General features: G+C 45.4%; 1 protein-coding gene across 5 annotated transcripts; it reads right to left on the bottom strand.

The window, feature by feature from the left end:
- Window positions 1-1,616: 1,616 nt before the first annotated feature.
- Gbgt1 (globoside alpha-1,3-N-acetylgalactosaminyltransferase 1 (FORS blood group)) lies at window positions 1,617-18,406 on the bottom strand. Of its 5 annotated transcripts, none has more exons than XM_031369517.1 (8): window positions 18,361-18,406; window positions 11,276-11,433; window positions 10,495-10,663; window positions 9,905-9,970; window positions 5,494-5,544; window positions 5,378-5,413; window positions 4,601-4,735; window positions 1,617-2,958 (listed from the first exon to the last, which is right to left on the bottom strand). In XM_031369517.1, exons 3-8 carry the CDS (start codon window positions 10,563-10,565, stop codon window positions 2,274-2,276), a joined length of 1,044 nt encoding a protein of 347 aa, XP_031225377.1. In that variant the 5' UTR covers window positions 10,566-10,663; window positions 11,276-11,433; window positions 18,361-18,406; the 3' UTR covers window positions 1,617-2,273. The 5 variants fall into 5 exon arrangements, with proteins under 5 accessions (XP_031225377.1, XP_031225378.1, XP_031225376.1 ...); XM_031369518.1 differs by lacking the exon at window positions 18,361-18,406 and adding an exon at window positions 11,596-11,998; XM_031369516.1 differs by lacking the exon at window positions 18,361-18,406 and having other exon boundaries at window positions 11,276-11,545.
- Window positions 18,407-26,093: the final 7,687 nt, after the last annotated feature.

Raw genomic sequence — 26,093 nt, 5'->3', positions numbered from 1 at the left:
TTTGATGATGAACAGTGATGTGGAAGTGTAAGTCAAATAAACCCTTTCTTCCTAACTTGCTTTTGCTCATGTTTCATCACAGCAACAGTAACCCTGACTAAGACACAGGCCATGGGATTGTGTTTATGAGGCAAGAACTTTACCTAACTCTGAGCTATCTCCAAGCTGTTCACCTGTTTCTTGAAGAGGGTGTTCTGTGATTTGAAAGCTTCTGAGTCCATAAAACTTGTTTGTCCTGGAAGAGTGGTACCCATCACTCCACAAACCGCAAGTCTGATTTTTCTTCTCTCTCCTCTTTTTTTTTTTTAAAGATTTATTTATTATATGAAAGTACACTGTAGTTGTCCCCAGACACACCAGAAGAGGGTGTCAGATCTCACCACAGGTGGTTGCGAGCCACCATGTGGCTGCTGGGACCCGAACTCAGGACCCTTAGAAGAGCAGTCGGTGCTCTTAACCACTGAACCATCTCTCCAGCCCCAAGTCTGATTTTTCTACACAGAGGCTGAGAACTCCTTGCTGGGATTGTCCCTGGACACCTTCAGAGACAGAGGGCCAGGCTCTCTGGAGCAGCTCCCACCCCAGCCCTTGCCTTTTCTGGAAAGCAACATAAATACAAATTGGGTTCAGTCTCTCAGCTAGCATCTGGGAACTATGCCCTAAATAGGAACCAGGTGAAGGCCTTAGCTGCCCATAGAAGAGGCCATATGACCAAGCTGGCTAGACATAGGCACAAAGCTAGGCCGGGAGAGATCTTCCATCTTTACCCCTGCTGGCCAATGCTGCCCCGGGCCTGTCTTTTGGAGGCAATTCCTTGGATGTAGATGCTGCCCCAGACCATAGCTCTGCTTCAGGACCACTCCCAGGCCTGGCAGCCTTAGGCAGGTGCTTTCTACCAAGGACAGAGGCCCAGTCTGTTTCAGCTCCTCTGTCTAGAAGCCCCAGGGGCTCTCCTGCCAGGCTGTGCCCTTGTATTGGAAGACTCTGCCTGGCCACTCTTATAACTACCCCTGATTGGCAGATGAACCACAAGGTATAGAAAAATAGGCTCAGAATGAGCTTTGCAAGGGATGGTGGGTCATGGGGTACCACCATGACTTCAGAGTATAGCTCCAATCCACACACTGCTTCCTTTAGTGGAAAAGATGCTGCAGCATAGAGAAGTATGTACCAGATACTCAGGCTCTCAATCAATATCCAAGTCCATTTCTGCCTGGCCTTCAAGGGCCTTTGAGGTCTGGACCCAGGCTGTTATACCCTCTGATCCTGGCTGATCTGTCCCACTGCCCTGGAGCCCCCTGCCCACCAGTGACCTACGAGAGGTGTAGTGGCCATGGATACACATGGGACCACCTCCTCTATGCCCTGGGACTGAGGGTACAATGAGGCTGTTGAGCACTGCTACCCTCTAGGTGTGGCACATCTGTTCACAGCACCCTACCTTACCCAGGTTCCCAGAACTCGAGTAAGCAGTCTGTGGCAGCAGCCAGCTTTAGCTCTGTCACCTGAAGTAGCCATTAACCAACTCTCTTCCCACATGGATTGTTTGAAATCCAGTCAGCTTGTATTCCCCAGAACGATCTAGACTGGCAAAATAGTCTACTGTACAGGTAAAATCCTGGTCAGGATCTAATATACATCATCTTTATTGAAAGCTATCTCAAACCATGTAACAAAGTAGACATCTAGTGCCTGAGAGTGTGGCTCACCATGGGATACAGGTGACCAGAGGGGAGCTAAGCCTGGTCCACTTCAGAGCTAGCTCGAGAATCCTGAGTGAAGAACAGCTGTCCATGACTCGGGGAACCGCATTGTACTTGGGATGCGAACATTAACGTGCGGCTTCAAGGCAGCAGGCAGGGCTGAGGCCAGCTCAGGGGCAGAGCATTTCCCTTTAATGTGCAAGCCCACAGGTTGGATCTCCACCATCGCAGATTAAAACAAAACTAAAAGTCAGTATTTAAGTAACAGCAGCCCCAGACACTCTGAGCAGAGCTGGATTCCCCAGCCTGCCTTGAGAAGGCACATCTGTCCCTTGGGTGGGTGTGGGGAGGCCTGAAAGGCCCTGTCTTTTTTGATGTCTTCCTCTTGTCCAACCAATCATGTGCTATATTGCTATATGACTGGGGGTATACCACATCTCATAATTTATACTGTCTCTATATTCATTTTCTTGGTTGGACTCCCCTGGTATACTGAGGTATACAAAGGGTAAACTGGGCTTGGCGTGGGGTTGGATTTGACAGGGCTCTGGCCGGGTCTTAGCTTGGCTGTTAGCTCCTCAGCCAGTTGTTATCCTTTCTCACTGAGGAGAATCGGATCATCTTCAGGCTTCGGGGCTGAGGCTTCCTGTCATCCCAGAGGTACTCTGGGGACAGCACCTTAGATGGTTTGTGCCAGATGAAGTGGCGGTTCAGGTGGCTCTCTTCCTGCCAGGCTGCCATAATGCCGTTGGCTTTGTCCGCCAGGATGGCCATGTGGCAGGCCCGGGTAAACTCATACACCCTGGCCACTCGTCCCCCAAAGAGTGCCCCACCATAATAGAAGTCCCCCTCATTGTATGCCACAAAGGCAGAGGAAACTTGCCTGCGTTCATAAGGGAATTGCTGGCGAGGTACAGCAAAATAGCCTGGGTGAATGGCAGCCACTAGATCCCCCAAGGTCTCCGGGCCCCATGGGTTACGGAAGACCATATCCACATCGACACAGAAGAGGTAATCCACTTCTTTGTGGGCTCTCTTGGCAATGTGTTTGTTGATGGTCTCCATTCGGCGCATGGAGATCTCCTCCCACCGGGAATAACCCTGGATAGGGATGATGCTGAGGATCCGACCAGGGCCCAGGGGAACTCTGGGAACAGCTGCAGGATCATGGGTAAAGAGGTAATAGTGTACTTGGTACCCACGCATAAAGAACTCTTCGGCTGACTCCAGGAAGGACTGAATGAAGCAGGTGTACCTAGGGATGACAGCTCTGTTAACTACTGCTGTCCATAACTGCATGGGTCCCCAGTATGTGCTGAAGTCTACACACTAGTTATCCACCTCAGGAAGTCATTGAGGTCTTACCTTGGGGTCCTTATCTGTCAAACTCCCACAGTCCTTGTCAAAGTTGGACACCCTTCTCTGAAAGCCCTGCTTCAGAGTATGGGATTTAGATGTATAATTGTTAAAGTCTATACAAATTCTAAGGTCTATACCATGAGACACTTCTGGTCCAAGTGTTTCTAATTAGGGATACCAGGGATACTTGGTGTGTGACAAGTATCTGAGACTGATCTTTAATCACCTGTGGCTGTGCACGTGTGTCCCTGAGGTTGACACTAGGCACCAGGGCATCTTCCTTGCTGCTTGCTCCAGTTTTTGTTTTTGTTTTTTGTTTTTTTTTTTCGAGATGGGTTGTTTTTCTCTGTGTAGGTTGGCTGTCCTGGAACTCACTCTGTAGACCAGGCTGGCCTCAAATTCACAGAGATCTTCCTGTCTCCACCCCCCAACTGCTGGGATTAAAGACATGTGCCACCACCACCTGCCACCTTACTTTTTGAGATAGGGCCTTAATAAATCCGGACCTCAATAATCTGGCAAAGCTGGCTGGGTATCAAGACTTGGTGATGCTCCTATCTCTGCATCCCTGGTGCTAGGATTACAGGCATGTGCTACTGTGTGTGCCTTTTTTTTTTTTTCCAGCATGGGTTCTGGGAATGGAACACAGGTCTTCATGTTTACATGAAAGCATTTTACCATGGGGGCTGTCTTCCCCAGTGTCTAATGTGCTTCCTTAACTTTTTAAAAAAACATTTATTGCTGGGCAGTGGTGGTGCACGCCTTTAATCCCAGCACTTGGGAGGCAGAGGCAGGTGGATTTCTGAGTTTGAAGCCAGCCTGGTCTACAGAGTGAGTTCCAGGACAGCCAGGGATACACAGAGAAACCCTGTCTCAAAAAACAAACAAACAAAATTATTTATTTATTTGTGTGTGAGTGCATGCAGAGGACAGCTGTCAGGAGCTATTTCTTGCCTTCTACCCTGGGGATCAAGCTGAAGACACTGGGCTTAGAGGCAAGCGCCTTGACCTACTGAGCCATCATGTTTTGATGGAGCATGGCAGACAGTGTTGTTTGAGATTCCTATGATCTCTATTAATGTTCTGCTCAGAAACTCGACCATTTAATACACACTCATACTGAACACCAGGAGGGTGAAAGTAGTTGAGAGGCTACCAGGGGGCAGAATCAAGGGAAGATGAATGCTAGACACTGGGGACATACAGCAGAATCCATCCCTAAGACCAGGGGTCACGACCTATGTGGTCCATTTTTCATCTGGCCAGTACTTTAAGTTCTAGGGCCCAAACACAGTTCCAGATGGACTTAAAGGAAAGGCCAAGTAGGGAAGAGGAGAGGTAAGGAGGACAAAATCCTCCTCATACCCTGCTGATCCTCACCTAGGCTTCTCAAGTCTCCCTTTCCATGACAGGTGAGGCCTTACATCAGAAAGTTCTCCCATACTCCACAGCACTTGGCCAGGCTAGCTTCTCCCTAGACTAGAAACCCCTGTGGCTCAAGGAGACCAAGCCCCACTCCTGCCTTATCTCTTACTCACTTCCCCACAGCAAACACGGTGACTCCAATGGTCAGGTTCAATGGCTGGTACATATTCTTCAGAAGCTCCGGGTCGAAGGTTCCCTCGGAGATGATGGGTGCCAACCAGGGGGTAAGTGTCAGCAGCTCTGTGGGTCTGGCACAGGGGAGGGTCAGGCCATGAGAGCCTCCCTGTTCGGAAGCCTGGGCAGCAACTTGGCCCTGTTTGCTGGGCCTTGGTTTCCCCACGTGAAAGTGCGGATAATACCAGCTATCTCCAGCTAGGGCTGGGAAGCCGGGGAGTTGGGATGGGCACAGAGTGTCTAGAGCAGTGGTTCTCAACCTGTGGGTCACAACCCCCAGCATGAGCTGCGTATCAGATATTTACATTTATGAATCCTAACAGTAGCAAATTTTCAGTTATGAAGTAGCAACAAAATAGTTTTATGGTTGGGGGTCACCATGACATGAGGAACTGTATTAAAGGGTCACAGCATTAGGCAGGTTGAGAACCAATGCTCTGGAGGGTCCTAGACTGTACCATAGGTGAAATGCCCCTATCTAAGTAAGTGCCACTGCTTACTGTTCCAGTCTTGTACAAGGTAGGTAATATATGATCTCAAAAGGTAAAGCTCAGAGCAGATGGTCAACTGCCTAAAGTCACACAGTCTAACAGGTGGAGCCTGGCTCCCTGGTCCCCTTTGCTATTGGTCCCTCCACCATCCTCACCATCCTCTGGCTACATTGGACCTCTTTGGTCCCCCTCTCTGCCACTACCAGGTCATTCCCTGACACCTACCTGTGTTCCAGCAACTTAGGCTGAGGGTACTGTGACCTGTAATCAAGAAGAGCCAGTGTGAGGGAGGCAGCCCCCAACCCCCAGGGCCAGAATCTAAGGAGAAAGGGTCTACTTACTGAGTCACAGGCTGGAACAGTTTCTCCTGCCTGAGAGGCACCTTCATGTTGCTGGTGGCAAAGAGAGAGAGGAGCATTTGTGAAGGACACCTTACTGTAAGCATAAACACGTGGGTTAAGAGAAAGAGAGGTGGGCTGGCAAGATGGCTCAGCGGGTAAGAGCACTGACTGTTCTTCCAAAGGTCCTGAGTTCAAATCCTAGCAACCACACGGTGGCTCTTGACCACCTGTAATGAGATCTGACACCTTCTGGTGCTGTCTGAAGACAGCTACGGTGTACCTATGTATAATAATAAATAAAATCTTTAAAGAGAGATAGAGAAAGCGAGGCAGGGGGGGTGGGATATAAGCTACACTGGAGAGGCTGCATGCGCACTCAAAGGGGGGGGTTGCCTCACCTTCTCTTTGAGAAAAGAAAAATCTGTCCCTGGTTTAGATATTTCCGAGTAGGTTAATCGGCTAGCAGCAAGCCCCAGAGCTCTACCTGTATCTACTTCCTCAGCATGGAGACACAAGGGAATCCACACCGCCACACCCATGGATCTCACAACTTTTGGTGATTGAGCTTGCAAGGAAAGTACTTTACCAACCAAGCCCTCTTGATGGCCCTCCTTCAGTTATGTTGAGGTGCAGAGCTCACTGGCTTGGTGGCACAACCATCACTATTCATTGTGGTGTGAATGTTTTCTTGGCAGAGCCATGGTGGCACACAACTTTACTTCCAGCACTCTGGAGGTAGAGGCAGAGGCAGATGGAGCCCACTGCAGCCCTGTCACCACTTTGCTTCTGCCTCTATGAACTGGTACCTCCTCTTAAAGTAGAACAAGGTAGAAAAGCCTAGTTATTAAGTACTGATCTATTGATTTATTTAGTGATTTACTTAAAGCACTGCTTGAATTGCCTATTTGCCAAGCATGACTTCACTTGCTATCTAAAAAGCTACCTGAAACAGGATGAGCTGGAGAAATAACCAAACCAATGTGTCGTTGCCCTTAACCGCCTGCAGACTGTGACATTCGCTTCTGTAAAATCTTGTTTGCTTGCCTGCCTTGCTTTGTGGTTTTAGAGAATAAAATGTGAATATAAACAGGGTCCCTTTCAGGAGACACTTCTTTTCCACTCTCTTGGGTATCGGAGTGCTTATTCCAGAGTGCAAACTATCTGTCGCTTCATGATTTGTCTCTGTTCTTAATTGCCACTGCTGATTCATGAGAACTGAACTGCTGCTGTCCTGACAACAAAGATTGGAATTATCCCAAAGAACTATTTCTAAGCAGGTCCACACCCTCCTTTGCCCTATTAACCTTTCCTTTCCACTACCTCTGGTGGGTAATGGGCTAGAAGGGAGACTAAAGGGTTTAAGAACCATTATTAAAGTAGGTTTTGAAAAATATAAGTCTACAGAGAACTCCTTATTTCTAAGCTTTTGAAGGCCATAAAATGAAAATACAGATGGCCATGGTGGCACATGCCTGTGATCTTGCCACTCAGGAATGAAGGCAAGAAAATCAGGAACAGGAACATGAACATCCTCAGGTGTGGAGAGTTCAGAGCCAGTATGCTGGTCGTTTTTTTGGTTAGCTTGACACAAGCTAGGTTGTCTTTGAACAGGGAACCTCAACTGAGAAAATACCTTGATCAGATTGGTCTGTAGGCAATTGTATGGGAGCATTTTCCTGTTTAATAGTTGATGTGGGAGGGCCCAGCCCAGTGTGCCACCACTAGGCAGATGGTCCTGGATGGTCTAAGAAAGCAGGCTGAGGCTGGGCGGTGGTGGCACATGCCTTTAATCCTAGCACTTGGGAGGTAGAGGCAGGAGGATTTCTGAGTTCGAGGCCAGCCTGGTCTACAGAGTGAGTTCCAGGACAGCTAGAGCTTTACAGAGAAACCCTGTCTCAAAAAAGAAAGAAAGAAAGAAAGAAAGAGAGAAAGAAAGAAAGAAAGAAAGAAAAGATAGCAGGCTGAGGGCAGGTGAGATGGCTCAGTGGGTAAGAGCACTGGCTGTTCTTCCAAAGGTCCTGAGTTCAAATCCCAGCAACCACATGGTGGCTCACAACCACCCGTAATGAGAGCTGACACCCTCTTCTGGTGTGTCTGAAGACAGCTACAGTGTACTTACATATAATAATAAATAAATCATTGGGGCAGAGTGAGCAGGGATTGAGCAAGTGGGGTCTACTGGAGTAAACGGGCTGACCGGAAGGTGTAGGATTGGCTGGAGCAAGCGGGGTTGACTGGAGTGAGCAGAGGTCCTAAAAGTCAATTCCCAACAACCAGATGAAGGCTCACAACTGTCTGTACAGCTACAGTGTGTACTCATATACATAAAATAAATAAATCAATCTTTAAAAAAAGAAAGCAGGCTGAGCAAGCCAGGGGAAGCAATCCTGTGAGCAGCACCCCTCCATGGCCTCTGCATCAGCTCCTGCCTCCAGCTTCCTGCCCAACTTCCCCTTCGTGATGGGCTGTGATGGACACATAGAAGCTTTTGGTCATGACATTTTATTACAGGAATAGAAACCTAAGTAGGACAGTGTGGTGGTTTGAGCAAGAATGGTCCCCATGAGGTCATATAGGTGTGGCCTTGTTGGAGGTTTCAAAGTTCCATCCCAGCCCCAGTCTCTCTCAGCTGCCTGTAGATCACGATGAAGCTCTCAGTATCATATCTGCTTGTACGCTGCCAAGTTCCCCAACATGATGATAATGGACTAACTTCTGAAGCTGCAAGTAGGCCCCCAAATAAATGCTTTCTTTTATAAGAGTTGCCTTGGTCATGGTGTCTCTTTATAGCAACAGAACAGTGACCAAGACAGGCAGACAGCCTGAGCTATATAAGAGCCTGTATAGGAACTGAAGAGATGGCTCGGTGGTTAAGAGAACTGGCTGCTCTTCCAAAGGACTTGGGTTTAATTCCCAATACCTACATGGTGGCTCACAATCACCTACAACTCCAGTTCCAGGGCATCTGACACCCTCTTCTGGCCTCTGACGGCACCAGGCACATGGTACATAGACATGTAGAAACTTAAGCACATTAAAAAATAATAGCCAGATGGTGGTGCCATATGCCTTTAATCCTAGCACTCAGGACACAAAGGCCGGTCTTTGTGAGTTCAGGCCAGCTAGGTCTACAGAGTGAATTCTAGGTCAGCCAGAACTACACAGAGAAATTCTGTCTCAAAAAAAAAAATCAATAATAATAATAATAATAATAATAATTGCCAGGTGTGATAATACATACTACCTTTAATCCCAGGTAATAATGAATAAATAATAAATAATAAATTCAAGGTCAGCTTGATTTTCCCCATCTCAAAAAACAAAACAAAATAAAACAACAAAACAAAGCAAAACAAAACTGTCTTCAAAACAAGAGAGAAAGTGTCCAAAACTTATACACAAACCTCTATCTCTTAGTATACAATGCCTTGTACTAGCCTGGAGACTTGCCAACAAGAAAATCATCAACAAATTCAACACATGCAGCTCCTTAATTGTGGGCCAGAACTGTGGTATCCTGTTATAAACACCAGGACAAGGATTATTCTGTTTTTAATAAAATATGTGTTATGCCAGATAGTTGGTAGGCAGAGGCAGGTGGATCTGTGAATTTGAAGCCAGCCTGGTCTACAGAGCAAGTTCTATCTAGGACATCCAGGGCTACACAGAGAAACTGTATCCCAGAAAAAAATCAACCTATTAATTAATCAATTACCTACATTATCAAATAGCCTATAATCCAGATGCTTAATTTTTCTTTAGCTATTATTAGCTCCACAAAAAGATCTTTTCTCTTGGCTATCAAACAGGTTCACCAGCCAGGCAGTGGTGGTGCACGCCTTTTATCCCAGCACTTGGGAGGCAGAGGCAGGCAGATTTCTGAGTTCGAGGCCAGCCTGGTCTACAGAGTGAGTTCCAGGACAGTCAGGGCTATACAGAGAAACCCTGTCTCGAAAAACCAAAAACCAAAAAACAAGAACAAACAGGTTCACCAAATGGGGAAGGCCTTTTTAGCCCAATGCCACTCAGTTCCCTGTATCCACACAAAATGGATCAAGAGGTTCTTTCCTAACAGGACTTTTTACTGACCACCTTCTAGGTACCAGAACACCAGGCTCCTCATGAGCATCAGCCCAGGAGGGGCATGTGTCTAACAGGCATAGCAAGCAACAAGGGAGACCAGAGCTGTGTAGCACCTCTAAAGCCAAAGGATGCTGAGCACAGCGGGATGCTGAAGGCTGGAATCTCAGGCTCTAAGCGCTGTGTCTATGGTAGTTGTAAGTAGCACTGCACAGAGCCATAAATTGAAGCTACAGGTGCTCTTAAACAACATCATCCTAAAAGATTTCCCATCTTTCCAAATATGGTCACCCCCACATTGTTCCCAAATCCTCTCTAATCCAGTACTTACAAGAACTCTGGGCAGGGGAGGTAATAGGGTATGTAGGAGACCAGCAGCCAGCCCTTGACATATTCCCTAGAAAGAAAAAACACCTGTTAAATGCTACACTGCCTCAGAGGTTGGCATCACTTGTACACTTCATCAGGAGCAAAGACTTTCATTTGGGAAGAAACCTTGTCACTCCACGGTTGTTAATTGAAGAGTAGAGCATCCGTATCTAGCACAGGGCCTAGTGTGTAGCTGTCTTTTTGTCCATATGGCTATTCACTCATGATATAACTAGGTGCTTGAAGCCATGTCCCACAGACAAACAGTAAAGAGACATGCAGTGCCCATAGCTTCCTACAAAGCCAGTAGGGGTTACTTTAAGAACATGAACAGGGGTTCCTTATCAACATAGTTTGAAGGACAGTCTAAGCAGAAAACATGGCAAATAATGGGCTGGGAAAAGCCAAATCATGGCAAAACACAAAAGCCAAAACTAGTTAGCCTGCCTGAGGCTGGAGGATCCTGAGCCTCAAGGATTGATGGTTCAGTATCACATTTAGGAGGCAGGAGAACTGAGAAGGGCATGGAAAAGATTCCAAATGGCAACTCACAACAGGACCCAGAGACCTGTGCCAGCGAGCAGGAAAAACGCCAGGCCCAGGGCCAGTCTTCGGGGGGTCATCACTGGGTGCTGAACAGAAGCTGGGCACTTTCAGAGACCCCCTAGGACCTTAGATCTGTCAAGCTCTGAGCCTTCCTCACTTGAGGCCTCAGAAATGCCTGCAAAGAAATGCTCCAATTATTTCCCTCCTTTAGCTGACCTGGAGCTCAGTGGCAGCTAGGATGCCACCCCCAGGCAGTGATCTATGCCTAGGCTCTGTCCATTCATCAGCAAAGTGATAAAGGACCACCTAGCAACGGACTGGGACAGCATCCCCAGTGACTTTAGTTCATGGGGGCAAACTTTTAATTTTAAGCTGTTTCTGGCCACCTGGGAGAGGTGGGGGTCTGAGCTTTGTGACACAGGCAGAAGGTGTTTCAGCAATCTGCCTCAAAGACCTTTTACTTGGTGGTTCTTCACCGCCAAAGGGTTGGGGGAAGTCGTGATAATGCTATGGGCCACGGAGAGTGCGGTAAGCCTGAAATCGGAAGAAGTTCCCAGATCTGGAGTCCTGGAGGTTAGGGCTCTGCGCACTCTGTTCTGGCAAACCCGTTCCCTCTTTCGCCCTCTGGGACACCAGTTTCCCTATCCAGCCCGCCATTTCCCGCCTCGCTAGCCTCAGGCTCGGGCTCAAGCTGGACAGAACTGCTAAGTAGATGCCAAACTCAGATCCAAGCCCTGCGTGTCCAAAAGGGGATTAAATTCCAGAAGCTGGGGCTGCGGAGGGGCACCTGAATTCTGTCCGGCTTGTTCTGGCACTGGGACGTCGTCCTTCTCCTCCTCAGCGGCTGCCGTGTGGTACTGTGCAAGGACCCGGTCGGGTAGGGCAGAGCAGACGCGGCGAGACCGTCTTTGGTCTTATAGAACCACTCCCTTCAGGCTGACCAAGCTTTAGGACGGAAGGAGCAAACCTCAGCGCAGAAAACAGGAACTGGGCTCTTTTCCAGAGTACAACTCCCCGGCACAGCCTGCGCACAACGGGACTCCTAGTCTCAGGGGCGGAGCAAAGGAAGTCTGGGAGTGGGCAAGTGTCTTGTGATCTGAAAGCTACCTGAGTCCCACGCCCTGTGTGCTTGAACTTTGTCAGTAACTTCTCTGTTCTTCTAAAGCCCGCCCAGCGTGCAGAGCGTCCAGCTCCTAGGCAAGGATCGCAGGTCTCCCAACACAGGCTGAGATAAGATTTTGGAGAAAAATTTACCTTCGGGGAGTCAAGGAAAGGGAGAACCAGAATCTCTGAATCTGGCCAAGGCCCTGTCTCTCCTCAGTCCAGTCAAGTGGCTCCACTTCCTTCATCAGCCTATCAGCTTTTGGTTGTCTGCCCCAGGATCTTAGGAAGAACCCTCTGACTGATCAATTATCAGCCAAGCTCAGTGGATGCAGAGGACTCCTCTAGGAAGGAAGATAGAAACTAGGGAAATCAGCCAGAGAAACCAGGCATGCATGGGAAGAACGAATTCGGATTTTGTAAAGTAACTTTTATTCGCCTGATGTAATCGTTGTCTCAGAGGCTTATTGCCTAAGTCTGCTAACCTAGGTTTAGTCCTGGAAGCTTCTAACCTCTGTATCTTATTTAGGCCTAGTGCATCCTCTGAGACTTAATGCTGAGTAAGCTCACCCTTTCTTGTTCTTTCTGATTGGCTGGTTCAACTTAGCTGTTCTGGCTCAAACTCCTCTGCAAGCTGACTGATTCAATCTGGCTTCTCACTCCTAGTGTCTCCTGAATGGCCTCATATTAACTTTGGCAATCTGTTCGAATCTTCTGGCCCCATCTCATTCTCTGGCTTGCTCTCTTCAGCCTGTCTCTATAAAACTCTCCCAGTAAAACTGCTCCTTCCCTCTTCTTGTGAGAGTTGGGCATATCTTATTCTGTCAAATCATTTTCTGGTTCATCCCTTTGTCTGCCACTCAGATATCACTTTCAAGTGTGGCTGCTTCCTTCTACAAACTAACATTACCTTCATTGTTTGGGATTAAAGGCTGAGCCATACCATAACACAATATCAGGGTTCACACTGTGATCAATATCCTGCAACAGGATTAGAAAGAGATAGATTTGCTCAGGGTCACAAAGCAGTTTGAAGCACTGTGCCACAGCCCCCCAGCTCAGAGCAGTTAATGAGCACCTAGGTGAGAGAGTCTAGGAGTCCAATGGGAAAGGCTAGTGTGGTGGTTTGAATATGGTTAGCCAATGAGAATTACTACTAGTAGGAGGTATGGCCTTGTTGGAGAAAGTGTGTTACAGTGTAGGCAGGCTTCCAGGGCTCCACGAGCTCAAGCCCCACCCATTGTGGAAGAGTCAGTCCTCTCCTGGCTACCCTCAGATCAAGATGCAGAACTCTCAGCTCCTTCAGCACCATGTCTGCCTGCATGCTGCCATGCTTCCCACCATGATGGTAATGGATTAAACCTTTGAACTTCTAAGCCATCTGTAATGGTTTTTATATGCTTGGTCCAGGGAGTGGCACTATTAGGAGGTGTGACCTTGTTGGAGCAGGTGTGTCACTGCGGGTGTGGGCTTAAGACCCTCACCTTAGCTGCCTGAAAGTGAGTCTTCCACTTGGAGCCTTCAGATGAAGATGTTGAACTCTCAGCTCTGCCTGCTCCATGAATGCCTAGATGCTGCCATGCTCTTGCCTTGACAATAATAGACCGAACCTCTGAACCTGTAAGCCAACCCCAATTAAATGTTGTCCTTATAAGACTTGCCTTAGTTATGGTGTCTGTCCACAGCAATCAAGTCCTAAGGCAGCTAGGAATGGTGGTTGTGAGTTTGACCCAGGATGGACTCCCTCCCAGCATTCTCCAGAGGGCCAGGCAGAGTGTTATTTAGTAGCTGATATGCAGAGATTAAGGTCTGAAACAAGAGATGGAGTGACTGATGATGGGGACAGAGAAGTGGGATCAGTGTCATCCAAGAAGGGGGAGATTCGGGAGGTAAGAACCTCTGATGCCTAGGGGCTGAGGGTATAGGGTGGATACCTCTGTGCTTTGATGGTGCCTGATGTGATTGATGGCTGTGACAGATGCTATAGTCAAGTTTATTAGTGATCCCTGACTTCCATCTGGAGTGCCATGGATTCTTAACTAGGATGTAAAAGAACTCTCATTCTACACAAAAGATAAAACACCTTCTCCTACAGGATCAGTAGGGGCAGCCTCTATAACTCTCTGGCCAATGTAATAGATAATAATCTCTAGTTTGATCATAAAGAAAGCAAGCATAGGGGACAGGTGTTGTAGAAGTTGGTTTGGGCAACTCTGTGAGTTCAAGGCCGGCCTGGTCTACAAAATGAGTTCTAAGGCAGCCAGGGCTGTTACACAGAGGAACCTTGTTTTAGAAACCAAAACAAACCAAAGAAATTGATTTAGGTGTTATAGGAACAAGTACCTCCTTTTGGCAAACTGACGGTGAGCAGTCTCCAAAGCCCATCATGAGAGTGGTGTGGTTGAACTGCTGAGTATAGGTTTCCCTATAGGTTTACAGGAGATGCCATTATTGTATATAGAAAACCTGGGGCTGGTAAGATGGCTCAGCAGGTAAGAGCACTGACTGCTCTTCCAAAGGTCCTGAGTTCAAATCCCAGCAACCACATGGTGACTCACAAACACCCATAATGAGATCTGATGCCCTCTTCTGGTGTGTCTGAAGACAGCTACAGTGTACTTATGTATGATAATAAATAAATCTTTAAAAAAGAAAAGAAAAGAAAACCTAATTGTTAGAAAAATATAAAAGCTTAAATAGATGTCAGATGCTGTTAGGTATGTAGGTATGTCCTGTAGAAATGCCATTTGGGTGTGTCTCTAAAAGCCTCCAGAGATAAGAAGGCTAAAGAATGGAAAGTACCTGGCTATTTTAAGGCAAGTTGCTTGGGAGTGATCTTACCCTCTTTGCTCTATGAGCCGAGTCAAACTCAGTTGGATGGCCTTGGGATGCCCCACTGTAAAGGTGAAATGGTTCTGTTCCCACTGTCTTGGCTTGGAGCCCCACTACCATGACAGGGACATGATTCAGCCTGTTAAGGGTGTAGGAGTGTAAGGTTTAGGCTAGATGTGTAGGCTAAAGACTTCTTTTATAGCAGTTGAACCTGTGAAAGCACTTTCTTGTCTCTCTCTCTCTCTCTCTCCCTGTCCCTCTACCCCTCTCTTTCATCTCCCTTTTGGCTTGGAAAAGCTTTCATGGAAGAAGCTCCTGGTTGGGCTTGCAGGAACCACGGAGAAACAGCTGAAGCAGTATTCTAGGAATAAGAGCAAAAGAGCCCTTATGGGTCTAGAGGAGCTCAAGAGAGAGACTAGCTCAGTAGTATAACACAGATAGAAAGAGGTTTCTAAAGAGCTAGCAGTTTAGTTGAAGTGGCCAAGCTGGATTTTAGGAATCTTGTGAAATTATTGTCACATCTGCTCCTGTACCAGCACCCCCCCCCCAAGCCTTCAATCTCAATTCTATCTAACTATATTTTTAACTTTGGGCTCTTATCATTTATAGTAGTTTGCCAAAATTTCTGGTTTCTTTTTTTGTTTTTCTTCTTCTTCTTCTTCTTCTTCTTTTTTTTTTTTTTCCGAGACAGGGTTTCTCTATCTAGCCCTGGCTGTCCTGGAACTCACTCTGTAAACCAGGCTGGCCTTGAACTCAGAAATCCACCTGCCTCTGCCTCCCAAGTGCTGGGATTAAAGGCATGCGCCACCACCGCCAGGCTAAAGGGAATCAGATCTCGTTACAGGTGGTTGTGAGCCACCATGTGATTTCTGGGATTTGAACTCAGGACCTTTGGAAGAGCAGTGGATGCCCTTACCCCATGAGCCATCTTACCAGCCCTCTAGTTTCTTGATATGTTTAGAATGTCTTGTTTTATCCATAGGAGCTGTTCTATCTCTGTCAAACGGCTTACTTAAGTTTTCAGCAGCCCTGTTTGACCTATCAGGATTTGATTTTTCTAGTTGTTTTTCAGAACAGTCATTCCTTGGTGGACAAAGAGCAAATGGCACATGTTGTTTGTTTGTGTCAGGCCTTGAGGGAGGCCTCTTAATTTTCTACAATAAGGAATTTCCTTGAATATCTTTGGATGAGTTACATTCATGAGCTCTTATGTCTGTTCCTTCCACATCATCTACATTTCACAGGAAAGTTTCTCTGTGAATTATGGTTAGAGAGGAATTTATCCTTAGGAACTGTGTCTCTTTTAGAGAATGACCTGATCTTTCCCAGCCACAGCAGTGGTGGGCATATTGTGTTTTAATATCTGTAATTGTTTGTCCAATCACAAATGAATTGTGAGCATTAGATTCTATATTTGCAGTAGTTTTAATCCATTCATAAAAAGTCCTGGATCTAGTCCTTAAAGGTCTCATACCCTTTCTGCATTAAGCATCAGCATTTTCAAAAACTGGATTCAATTAAAAATTCTCAGAACCAAGCCGGGCGGTGGTGGCGCACGCCTTTAATCCCAGCACTTGGGAAGCACAGGCAGGTAGACTTCTGAGTTTGAGGCCAGTCTGGTCTACAGAGTGAGTTCCAGGACAGCCAAGGCTTCATAGAGAAACCCTGTCTTGAAAAAAAAAATTCTCTTTCTGTTGGATCAGATATTGTACTATTCAAAGCTGTAGTTAATCCTTGTAAAAAGTCAGTAAAAGATTCATTTGAACCCTGGATTATCTTTGTGTAAGATTCAGATTGTCCCTGTTGTTCAACCTTGTCCCAAGCATTTAAAGATATTGTATGACACTGTTCTAAGATAGCATCATCAAGGGTAATGTGTACTCTTAATTTAGAATACAAACCTTCACCTCCTAACTGATCCTTGACAATATCAATGCCTCTAGTCCTATTTTGTTGCTCCATAATTGAAGGCTCATCTTTCCACTATGTTAGCAATTGTACTTGAGGGCCAAGCTCTAAGGTGGCTGCTATCAAATCTCTCCAATCTTTTGGAATGTTATTAATATTTGCCTGGTCTAGTTATTGAGTATCTGTTTTACCTATGGTGAATGCAAGCTATAGGCTGTTACCGATTCCTTAAATCTCTTTAAATCTTGTGCCTCTGTGGGCCGCCGTTCAAATTCTTGATACATAGTGGACCCTCTTCATCTGGTTCTGCTTCCCTTATCAAAGCTGAAAACATCATTTTAGGTTTTTTAACGGACTGCCTTTCTGCAGTCTGTGGTGATGCAGAGTTTGTATTGGATTCCTCTGAAATTTCTTTAAGGGATTGTCTAAATTTTGTTCTATTGTTTGTAACTTATAAGGATTTTTTCAGTCCTTTCCTTAAGTCTGCTTTATTCTGACCTCTCTTAAAGAGGGTATATAAAGTTGTAGTCATTATTGAAAATATAATTATTTATGTGCAGTTAAGTGAAACAAAATTATACAGGATTTATTTTATGTTTATGAGTGCACTGTAGTTGTCTTCAGACACACCAGAAGAGGGCATCAGATCCCATTACAGATGGTTGTGAGCCACCATGTGGTTGCTGGGGATTGAACTCAGAACCTCTAGAAGAGCAGTCAGTGCTCTTAAACCCTGAGCTATCTCTCCAGCTTCGATTTCCATTTTTTAACACAGACATTATTTTTCTTTTTAAATCTCTAATGCTCTCCTTTCTCTGAAATGGAAACTTCCGGTTTCTTTGAAAAGTCAGTTATGTCAAATGGTATTTTGCTGGGGAACGCAGGTGAGAGGATGTCTTGCTAAAGCAGACACGTGAAAGGACGCGTAAGGAAGTAGTATAAATATGACCCTACAGACAGTGGGAGCTGGAGCATTGCTCTGCTTTGCTCTGCCTTGCCATTCTTTGCTAACAACCCACACATATTGGTTCACCTTACATAGCATTGATAGTTTGTGATGATGATGCCAGAGAGAAACTTCTCCTAAGGTTCCTGTGACTTCTTGCTGCTTCTGTGGCCTTGGGCTGGTTGTTGAGCCTTGTGGCTTCCTCAGGACTGGACCGCAGCTGCTGGGTCACACATGGTGTCTGCCTGCCAAGAGGACTGGACTGCAGCTGCTGAATCGTATTTAGTGTTTGCTACAGGACTGAACTGTTGATATCTTGACAACAAAGATTGGACTTGCCCCCAAAGAAATATTCCAAAACAGGTTTACTTTCCCCGTGTCCTAATAAATTTTCTCTTTCACTACCTCTGGACGGTGGTGGGCAAGAGGAGAGGTTGAACGTTTATTAAAATAGGCTGCAAAAATTTATGCCTACATTCCTCAGAGACTTTATTTTTTATTTTTTTATTTTTTATTTTTTGGTTTTTTGAGACAGGGTTTCTCTGAGTAGCCCTGGCTGTCCTGGAACTCACTCGGTAGACCAGGGAGACTTTTATTTTTAATATGATTGTCTATACTAGTTTTTCTTTCTTTACACTTAAGCATAAGTACAAACGTTTTTACCTTGTCAGAGGCTCCTATCTGGGCTTGGATTTCTTCTGCATGTTGTCTCCATTGAGCTGTTCTGTTTGTACTTTGTGCTGCAGCTAAGCCCTGCCCCAGCTGTTCAGCTAGCTCACTGTGCTGGTTGTTGGCCCCATGTGCCATTTGCTGGCTTCTCCACTGTCAAGCCTGTGCACTGCTGAAGGCTTTCGCCCATGAGCTCTTTTCTCAGGCTCTAACCTTGGATTTTCAGCCCCATGTTAGGAGCAAATATAACCATGGGCCTTTCTAAGCCTGCCCCAGTTCCTGAATAATGACACTGGGAACTCTACTTATTTATAAACATTTGCCTTTATAGAAGGCATTGTTTCCCACTAGCTCATAACTCAGCCTGTTTGTTTATACTAATCTAAGTTCTGCCACATGGCTAGTTAGTTAGTTACCTCTTCTTCCTTCCCAGCCGGCTTCTTCCTCCATTCCTGTGGGACCATGAAAGGCAGCCTGTTTTCTGGTCGAGCCAGGTTTAAACCCTGGAGACCCAGCAGGTGTTCCTGCAAGGAATGGAAGGTGTTTGCCATGCCCCCAGACTCCAGGCTCCTGACCCGAGGCCTCAGCTCCATAATTCTGTGGCCATCAGTCATGTAGGGTAACGCCCCAAGCCCCTGGTATTCTGTCTGGATTCCACCCCCAGACAGTTACCTGGCAACAGCCAGGTAGGCTTGGCCCTCTATAAAAGGGGCTGCTTGCCCCTTCCTCCCTCTCTTACTTACTCTTGCCTCTCTTGCCCTCTTGCTCCCCTTCTCTCCACATTCCCCCACCCCCACCCGCCCCATGTTGTCATGGCCGGCCTCTACTTTTCTCTTCTCTCCCTATCTCTCTCTGCCTTTCTTTGCCTCTACTACCCTCTTAACTCTCCTTCCAAGACACTCCTTCCTGCAAAAGGTATTTAACCTCAGGCTCTCCCTGAGGAAAAAGGGAAAAGGTTTCACTCATCACAACTCTCCGCCATGACAGTAAACACCTTAAAACCATGGACCGTCTCTTCTCATCAGGATCCGCCCTGCTGGAGCAATGGAGCAGGTCTTCCTCTAAAGAGCTACGCATCTAATCTCCCGAGGGAGGCCTCCCTGCTTTCTCAGCCCTGGTCACTGCCAAGCCTTGGCCACCCCACCCCCAACCGAGCAAGACAAAGACTCTCCTCCAGGTGGGAACCAGCGGATCGAGCGCTCTCCTCCCCTTTTCCCTTTGGCCCCGGAGCTAGATAGAGCCCACCTGCGGGCTGACGCTCGGTTCTCAGCTCTTCCGGCGGCTGCCGTGCCGAGAGTGAGAAACTGCTGTCTCAGCCTCTGCAGGCCCAGCTCCCAGCAGTTCTCCAGGGACCTCAGACTGCTCCTCCCCACCTCCGGAGCGGGGTCCTGCGACTTCTCACAGCCCGGCAGTGGCGTGGGGTGTGCACAGTCAAACTCCCCGAGTCCGCTTCAATGAGCGGCCCTAGCCCTGTGGTAGGCCGGACGCCGAGCACCATTTTAACCCATACATTCCCAGATGACTCTCTCCCATAGTTTCCCTCTCTCTCCAGAAGTCGCACTTCACTATTCTAGCCTTGCTGTTGGCCATAGGCTCTTTATTTTCATCAGTCAGAAGGTGCCCTAGGGCCCGGCAGTAGTGGCACATGCCTTTAATCCCAGCACTTAGGAGGCAGAGGCAGGCGAATTTCTGAGTTCGAGGCCAGCCTTGTCTATAGAGTGAGTTCCAGGACAGCCAAGGCTACACAGAGAAACCCTGTCTCGGGGAAAAAAGAAGAAGGAGGAGGAGGAGGAGGAGGAAGAGGAGGAAGAGGAGGAGGAGGAGGAGGAGAAGAAGAAGAAGAAGAAGAAGAAGAAGAAGAAGAAGAAGAAGAAGAAGAAGAAGAAGAAGAAGAAGAAGAAGAAGAAGAAGAAGAAGAAGAAGAAGAAGAAGAAGAAGAAGAAGAAGAAGAAGAAGAAGAAGAAGAAGAAGAAGAAGAAGAAAAGAAGAAGAAAAAGAAAAGAAGAAGAAGATGATACCCTGGGCAGGCAAGGAAGGAATGTCACACAGTGTAGAGAAGCATCACTCCAACATGTAAGAACTACCATGAACGGGCGTTGATAAGAAATAGAGAAGACAGTAAGTTTGTTTGTGTGGTGGCAGAAGTTGCCACCTTTGAAAATCGAGCATGCCAGCTTTGGCCATTAAACTGTATTGAGGCCAAGCTGTTTGTTGTAACAGAGAGGATTTAATAAAATATGAGCCCATGGAGGAAGAAAGGAAGGGTTGCAAAACGAACTTCACCAAAGAGAGCTTTATAAGCTTCAAGTGGGAGCTGACAGGCAAAATAAATAAATAAATAAAAATTTAAAAAAATGAAGTCCAGAAGAGAGAATCTGTGAGCCTTCCATGGTGGAGAGACAGGAGGGCTAGGTTTCAGAGGTCCAGAGGAGCTTACGAAAGCTGCTGAAGGGGTAAGAGCGCTTACTGCTCTTCCAAAGGTCCTGAGTTCAAATCCCAACAACCACATGGTGGCTCACAACCATCCATAATGAGATCTGACGCCCTCTTCTGGTGTGTCTGAAGCTACAGTGTACTTACATATAATAAATAAATAAATCTTAAAAAAAACAAAAGCTGCTGAATTTAGCAGGCAGCTCTTAGGGAGAGGAGGCAAAGAAACGGGCAGAGGGAGTGGGGAGGGGATGTTCCAGTATAGGGAAAGCACAGAGTTAGCCACATGGTGGGGCCCCCAGAGAGAGGAGGGTGTAACAGGCATCAGGAGTCAGAGGGAGGACAGCGTGTAGGTGAGTTGGTGAGGAGAGACACATAGTTAGAGCTGGTAGAGGGAAGAAGTTGCTGAAGAGGTGGTCTCTAGAATTTGGAACCAAATATAAGGAGTGGCTGAAGGCAGCAGAAATAGATGATCTGTACACATCTTTGGTGGGTCAAATCAGCAGCTTGAGTTGGTTTGAAATGTTAAGATGTCAGGTAGTAGTGGTGCAAACCTTTAGTGCCAGCACGCAGGAGGCAGAGTTGGGGACAACCTAGTCTATCGAGTGAGTTCCAGGACAGCCAGGCTTTCACAGAGAAACCCTGTCTCAAAAAAAAAAAAAAAAGTTGAGGTATGGGCATGGCTTAATGATAAATGTGTCACTGGGCAGTGGTGGCACACGCCTTTAATCCCAGCACTTGGGAGGCAGAGGCAGGCGGATTTCTGGGTTTGAGGCCAGCCTGGTCTACAGAGTGAGTTCCAGGACAGCAAGGGCTATACAGAGAAACCCTGTCTCAAAAAAGCCAAAAAAAAAAAAAAAAGTGTGTCGTTCTCTACCAAGAGAGAGAAATTGGGAAGAACCTTGTGTTTGGAGTCCCTCCTATGTTGGGAGATGGGATAGGTGGTAAGGAGAGAACAACCTTTTTTATTTGGGTATTAGAGGTTCGGATGTGGCTAGAGCACACAGGCAAGGGGGCCCACCCTTGGATAGTATGCAGCACACAAAGGAAAGGCCTAGGTGGTGACGGGGATCCCAAAAGCTTCTCCCTCCTTTTCTATGACATAGAGAGAGAGAGGAAGCAAGTTAAGTTTAGAAGATATAGGGCCAGAGTCTGCAGCAGTGCCTGCTGAAGCTTATGAGAGAGTTTGGGAGTGGGAATGAAGAAGGGCTCACAGGAAGGGCCACAGGCTGCTTCATAAGGGGCAGGCAAGAAAAGAGAAAGAAGGAATCCAAGAGTGTAAGAAGCCAGCCATTCCCAGGAAGATTAGGATTCTGTCTTGAAAGTGACTAGATTAGATGTTTCCTACCTAGGGTAAAAAACCTCTCTAACCAAAGATAATTCTCTTATCATCCAACTACAAAACTTTCGCTCCTATATGGGGAAGAAGCAAGACATTGCCTGTCCACCTGGTCCTGGTTGTTTGGAAAATTTTGTCTGTTTTATGCAGATGTGTCTGTGTTTTCCAGTTTGTGAGTCTTGGGGCAAACATCTCTCCAGCTCACAGATATTTTCAATGAACTAATGAAATGAAGCAAAAGGTTCTCTGGATACCTCTCCTACTCAATTCTAATCTCTATCAGTTTTAATGGTATCATTTTCTGTGGAAATATAAACAAATTCACATCCCCAACATAAAACTTTCTCTGGACTCCATTCTCTGGATTCCATAAGGATGGTAACACATCCTTATAGTATATAGGGTGATTTAATCCCAGAGTTTTTTGTTTTTTGTTTTACATAACTCAGTGTATTTCAGCTGTTATTCACATTCAGAAAAATTAAAGTTAGTAGAGCACTGTTTGTCTATCCCTGGGGGTCATTATTCACCCTTTTGGTTTTATAAGCATTTCTTTTAAGATACAACTAGATCTTTCTACAACTGTTTGTCCTGTAGGATAGTGTGGTATACCTGTAATCTGCTTTATATTATAGTATGCAAAGAATTGCTTCATCTTCCTGGGGACATGTGTGGGGGCCATTGTCAGTCTTGATTTGTACAGGTATCCCCACAATGGCCATAACTTCCAGTAATGTAGAATGACAGAATCTGCTTTCTCAGATCTCAAAGCAATTGCCCATTGAAACTTCATTCTGTATCAATGGTGTGGAGTACAAACTTTAGTTTTCCAATTCTGCAAAATGAAACGCATCCATCTGTCAGATTTCATTTCATTTGTGACCCATACGGTTACTTCCAGCGGGCAATGGATTTTGGTTATAAAAAGAACAAGTAGGACATTTTCTTATGATTTTCTTGGCTGTTGCCAGGTGATTGAAGTTTTTTTCTTCAAACATTTACTGTTAACATGGTGTTTTTTATAAAGCATTAAAGGTTTTAACACCTTTCCTATTAATAATTGGTCAATTTCTTCATTTCTTTGTGCAATGGACCTGGCAATGTAGTGGGTTGGCCTAATGCTGCTTGTATTCTAATGCTTATTTGGGGCCACCAAGACTGGTTGCCCCAGAGATGAGAGAGTTCACTCTTAAGCTGCTGAGTGATCCTTACCCCAAGCTATTTCTGATTGGTAAATAAAGATGCCAACACCCAATAGCTGGACAGAAGAGACATGGGTGGGGTTTAGGTTTCATGGGCTTTGGGTTGGAAGTGGGGGCACAGGGAAAGAAGAAAGTGCAGGAGGAGGAAGGAGAAACTGCCATGGGTTAGGAGTCAAGAGAACTGACCCTGTGGGCTGGCCAATTGGAGTTAAGAACAGCCCAGAGCAAACAGTACATAGTAACCCAGGGTTATCATTAGGAAAGTAGATTCTAACAACATAGAGAATAGTAACTCCCCAGCTCTTGGGTTGTTTAAGGCTTAAAGATATGGGTGTCTTTCATCTGGGAATTAAAGGGTCAAAGACTGGGTAGAAACCTTGGCCTGGGATTTAAATAATTTCCAACAACACTGGCAAGCCTGTATGAGACAGAGTATGGGTGATATATAATGGATAGTTTCTATTTATGACTGCCTGTGGCAGCTGTATAAATAACAAAATTAATTCTGAATTATCTGGAATAAATTCAGCAGTTTCTATATGCAGAAAAATTCTTTTTTTTTATTTTTTATTTTTTATTTTATGTGTATGAGTACACTGTACAGATGACCATGAGCCATCATGTGGTTGCTGGGAATTGAGCTTAGGACGGCCCTGCCTCCGTTCCCCGCTCACTCCGGCCCCACTTGCTCCGGCATAATACACTGTAGCTGTCTTCAGACACACCAGAAGAGGGCATCAGATCTCATTATGGGTGGTTGTGAGTCACCATGTGGTTGCTAGGATCCGAACTCATGACCTTTGGAAGAGCAGTTGGTGCTTTTACCCGCTGAGCCATCTCGCCAGCCCCAGAACAATTCTTTCTGCATATTGAGAGTCATCAACTATTTTAAGAGATTCAGGCTGGGCAGTGGTGGCACACACCTTTAGTCCCAGCACTTGGGAGGCAGAGGCAGGTGGATTTCTGAGTTTGAGGCCAGCCTTGTCTACAGAGTGAGTTCCAGGACAGCCAGGGCTACACAGAGAAACCCTGTCTCAAAAAAAAAAAAAAAAAAAAAGAGATTCAGGAAAAATCTAATAATACCATAAGAAATTGTATACAGCTCTGATTTTTCTCCAGAACTATATGGGTTTTGAATTACTTTGCCTATTTTGTCTGACTTATAACTTCTTATTCCCAGCTTATTTGCATCAATATAGAATATAGGTACTTCAGGAATTGCTATTTCTTTTAAAATGTGTGGGAGAATCTAATTAGTTCTTTTTATACACCAAAGATGTTTGCTTTTAGGATATTTACTGTTAATTTCTCTAAAATAGTTGCTACAAGCTTTTTGCCAGTCTTCATTGATTACTCATAATGACAAAATTGTATAAGGTACTAAGATTTCTGTCGTAGGGTAGTGGTGGCACATGCCTTTAATCCCAGCACTTGGGAGGCAGAGGCAGGCAGATTTCTGAGTTTGAGGCCAGCCTGGTCTACAGAGTGAGTTCCAGGACAGCCAAGGCTGCACAGAGAAACCCTGTCTCGAAAAAACAAAAAACAAAAAAAAAAAAGATTTCTGTCTGTTCCTGACAACTGACATAGTCTTATTCTATCTTTTATGATTAAATCAGAAACTTTTTCTATGTAATTTTTTAATGTTTAACTTTGTGTGTTAAGAAAATCTATCTTCGGGGCTAGTGAGATGGCTCAGTGGTTAAGAGCACCGACTGCTCTTCCAGAGGTCATGAGTTCAAATCCCAGCAACCACATGGATGGCTCACAACCATCCAGAATGAGATCTGATGCCCTCAGACTCTCCTGGTGTGTCTGAGGTCAGCTACAGTGTACTTACATATAATAATAAATAAGTTGGAAAAAAAAAGATTTACTTAAAAAAAAAAATTAAAAAAAAAAGAAAAAAAGAAAATCTATCTTCTCTTAGCATAATTAGCCCAGTAGGAGAATGAGTTAAAGGCAAAATAACCAAAATATAATCAAGTTTGGGATCTATGAAATCCATATATGTGTCTTGCAGCCTCTGTTCTACTAGAGTTAACTCTCTCTTTCTGCCTCAGCTGTTAACCATTTTGGACTATTTAAGTCCAAATGTCCTTATAACATTTGAAACAAATTACTTAAATATTGAGTAGTTAATCCAATGGTAGCTCATAGCCAATTACTATCTCCCATTAATTTTGAAAATTATTAAGAGCTTGCAACTGACCTCTTTTGAACTGTACCTTTTGTGGTTGAATTTTTAGTTGACTTATTTTATAACCCAAGTAGTTAATAGGTTTTCCTCTCTGTAGCTTTTCCCAACATGGCAGAATTCTTTGTGTTTCCTTAAACATTTTCGCTTAAATATCTGCATCAGAGGGCTGGAGAGATGGCTCAGCGATTAAGAGTACTAACTGCTCTTCTGAAGGTCCTGAGTTCAAATCCCAGCAACCACATGGTGGCTCACCATCCTGAGATCTGACGCCCTCTTCTGGAGTGTCTGAAGACAGCTACAGTGTACTTAGATATAATAATAAATAAATCTTTAAAAAAAATATCTGCATCAGAATCAGCTAACCAAATATCACTCGTGTATTGATAAATAAAGGATTGAGAAAGTTGACTACTAATTAGTTCTAGTGGTTGTTGCACAAAGTATTGGCATAAAGTAGGACTGTGTAACATTCCCTGTGGAAGGACTTTCCACTGATATCTTTTTATAGGTTGAGCATTGTTATTAAGTAGGCACTGTGAACATTTCCCTATCCTGCTCATACAAGGGGATAGTAAAAAAAGTAATCGTTCAAATCAATTATTACCATAGGCCATGACTTGGGTAATAAAATAGGTAAAGGAGTTCCAGGCTATAATAAACCCATTAGCTAAACTATTCTATTCTTTTTTGTTTTTTGTTTGTTTGTTTGTTTGTTTTGTTTTGTTGTTTTGTTGAGACAGGGTTTCTCTATGTAGCCCTGGCTGTCCTGGAACTCACTCTGTAGACCAGGCTGGTCTCGAACTCAGAAATTCACCTGCCTCTGCCTCTCAAGTGCTGGGATTAAAGGTGTGCGCCACCACTGCCAGTCTGTCAGTCATCTATTTTAAGGACAGGGCTGTTGGTAATTCATATGGTCCCCATTATAAATTTGGAAACTCAGTCTCTGTTATGTCCTGTGTTTGAACAATTGGCAAAGCA

This window comes from Mastomys coucha, unplaced genomic scaffold, assembly GCF_008632895.1.
Source record: "Mastomys coucha isolate ucsf_1 unplaced genomic scaffold, UCSF_Mcou_1 pScaffold15, whole genome shotgun sequence".
Lineage (NCBI taxonomy): Eukaryota > Metazoa > Chordata > Mammalia > Rodentia > Muridae > Mastomys > Mastomys coucha.
This window is presented reverse-complemented; position numbering and strand designations above follow the sequence as displayed.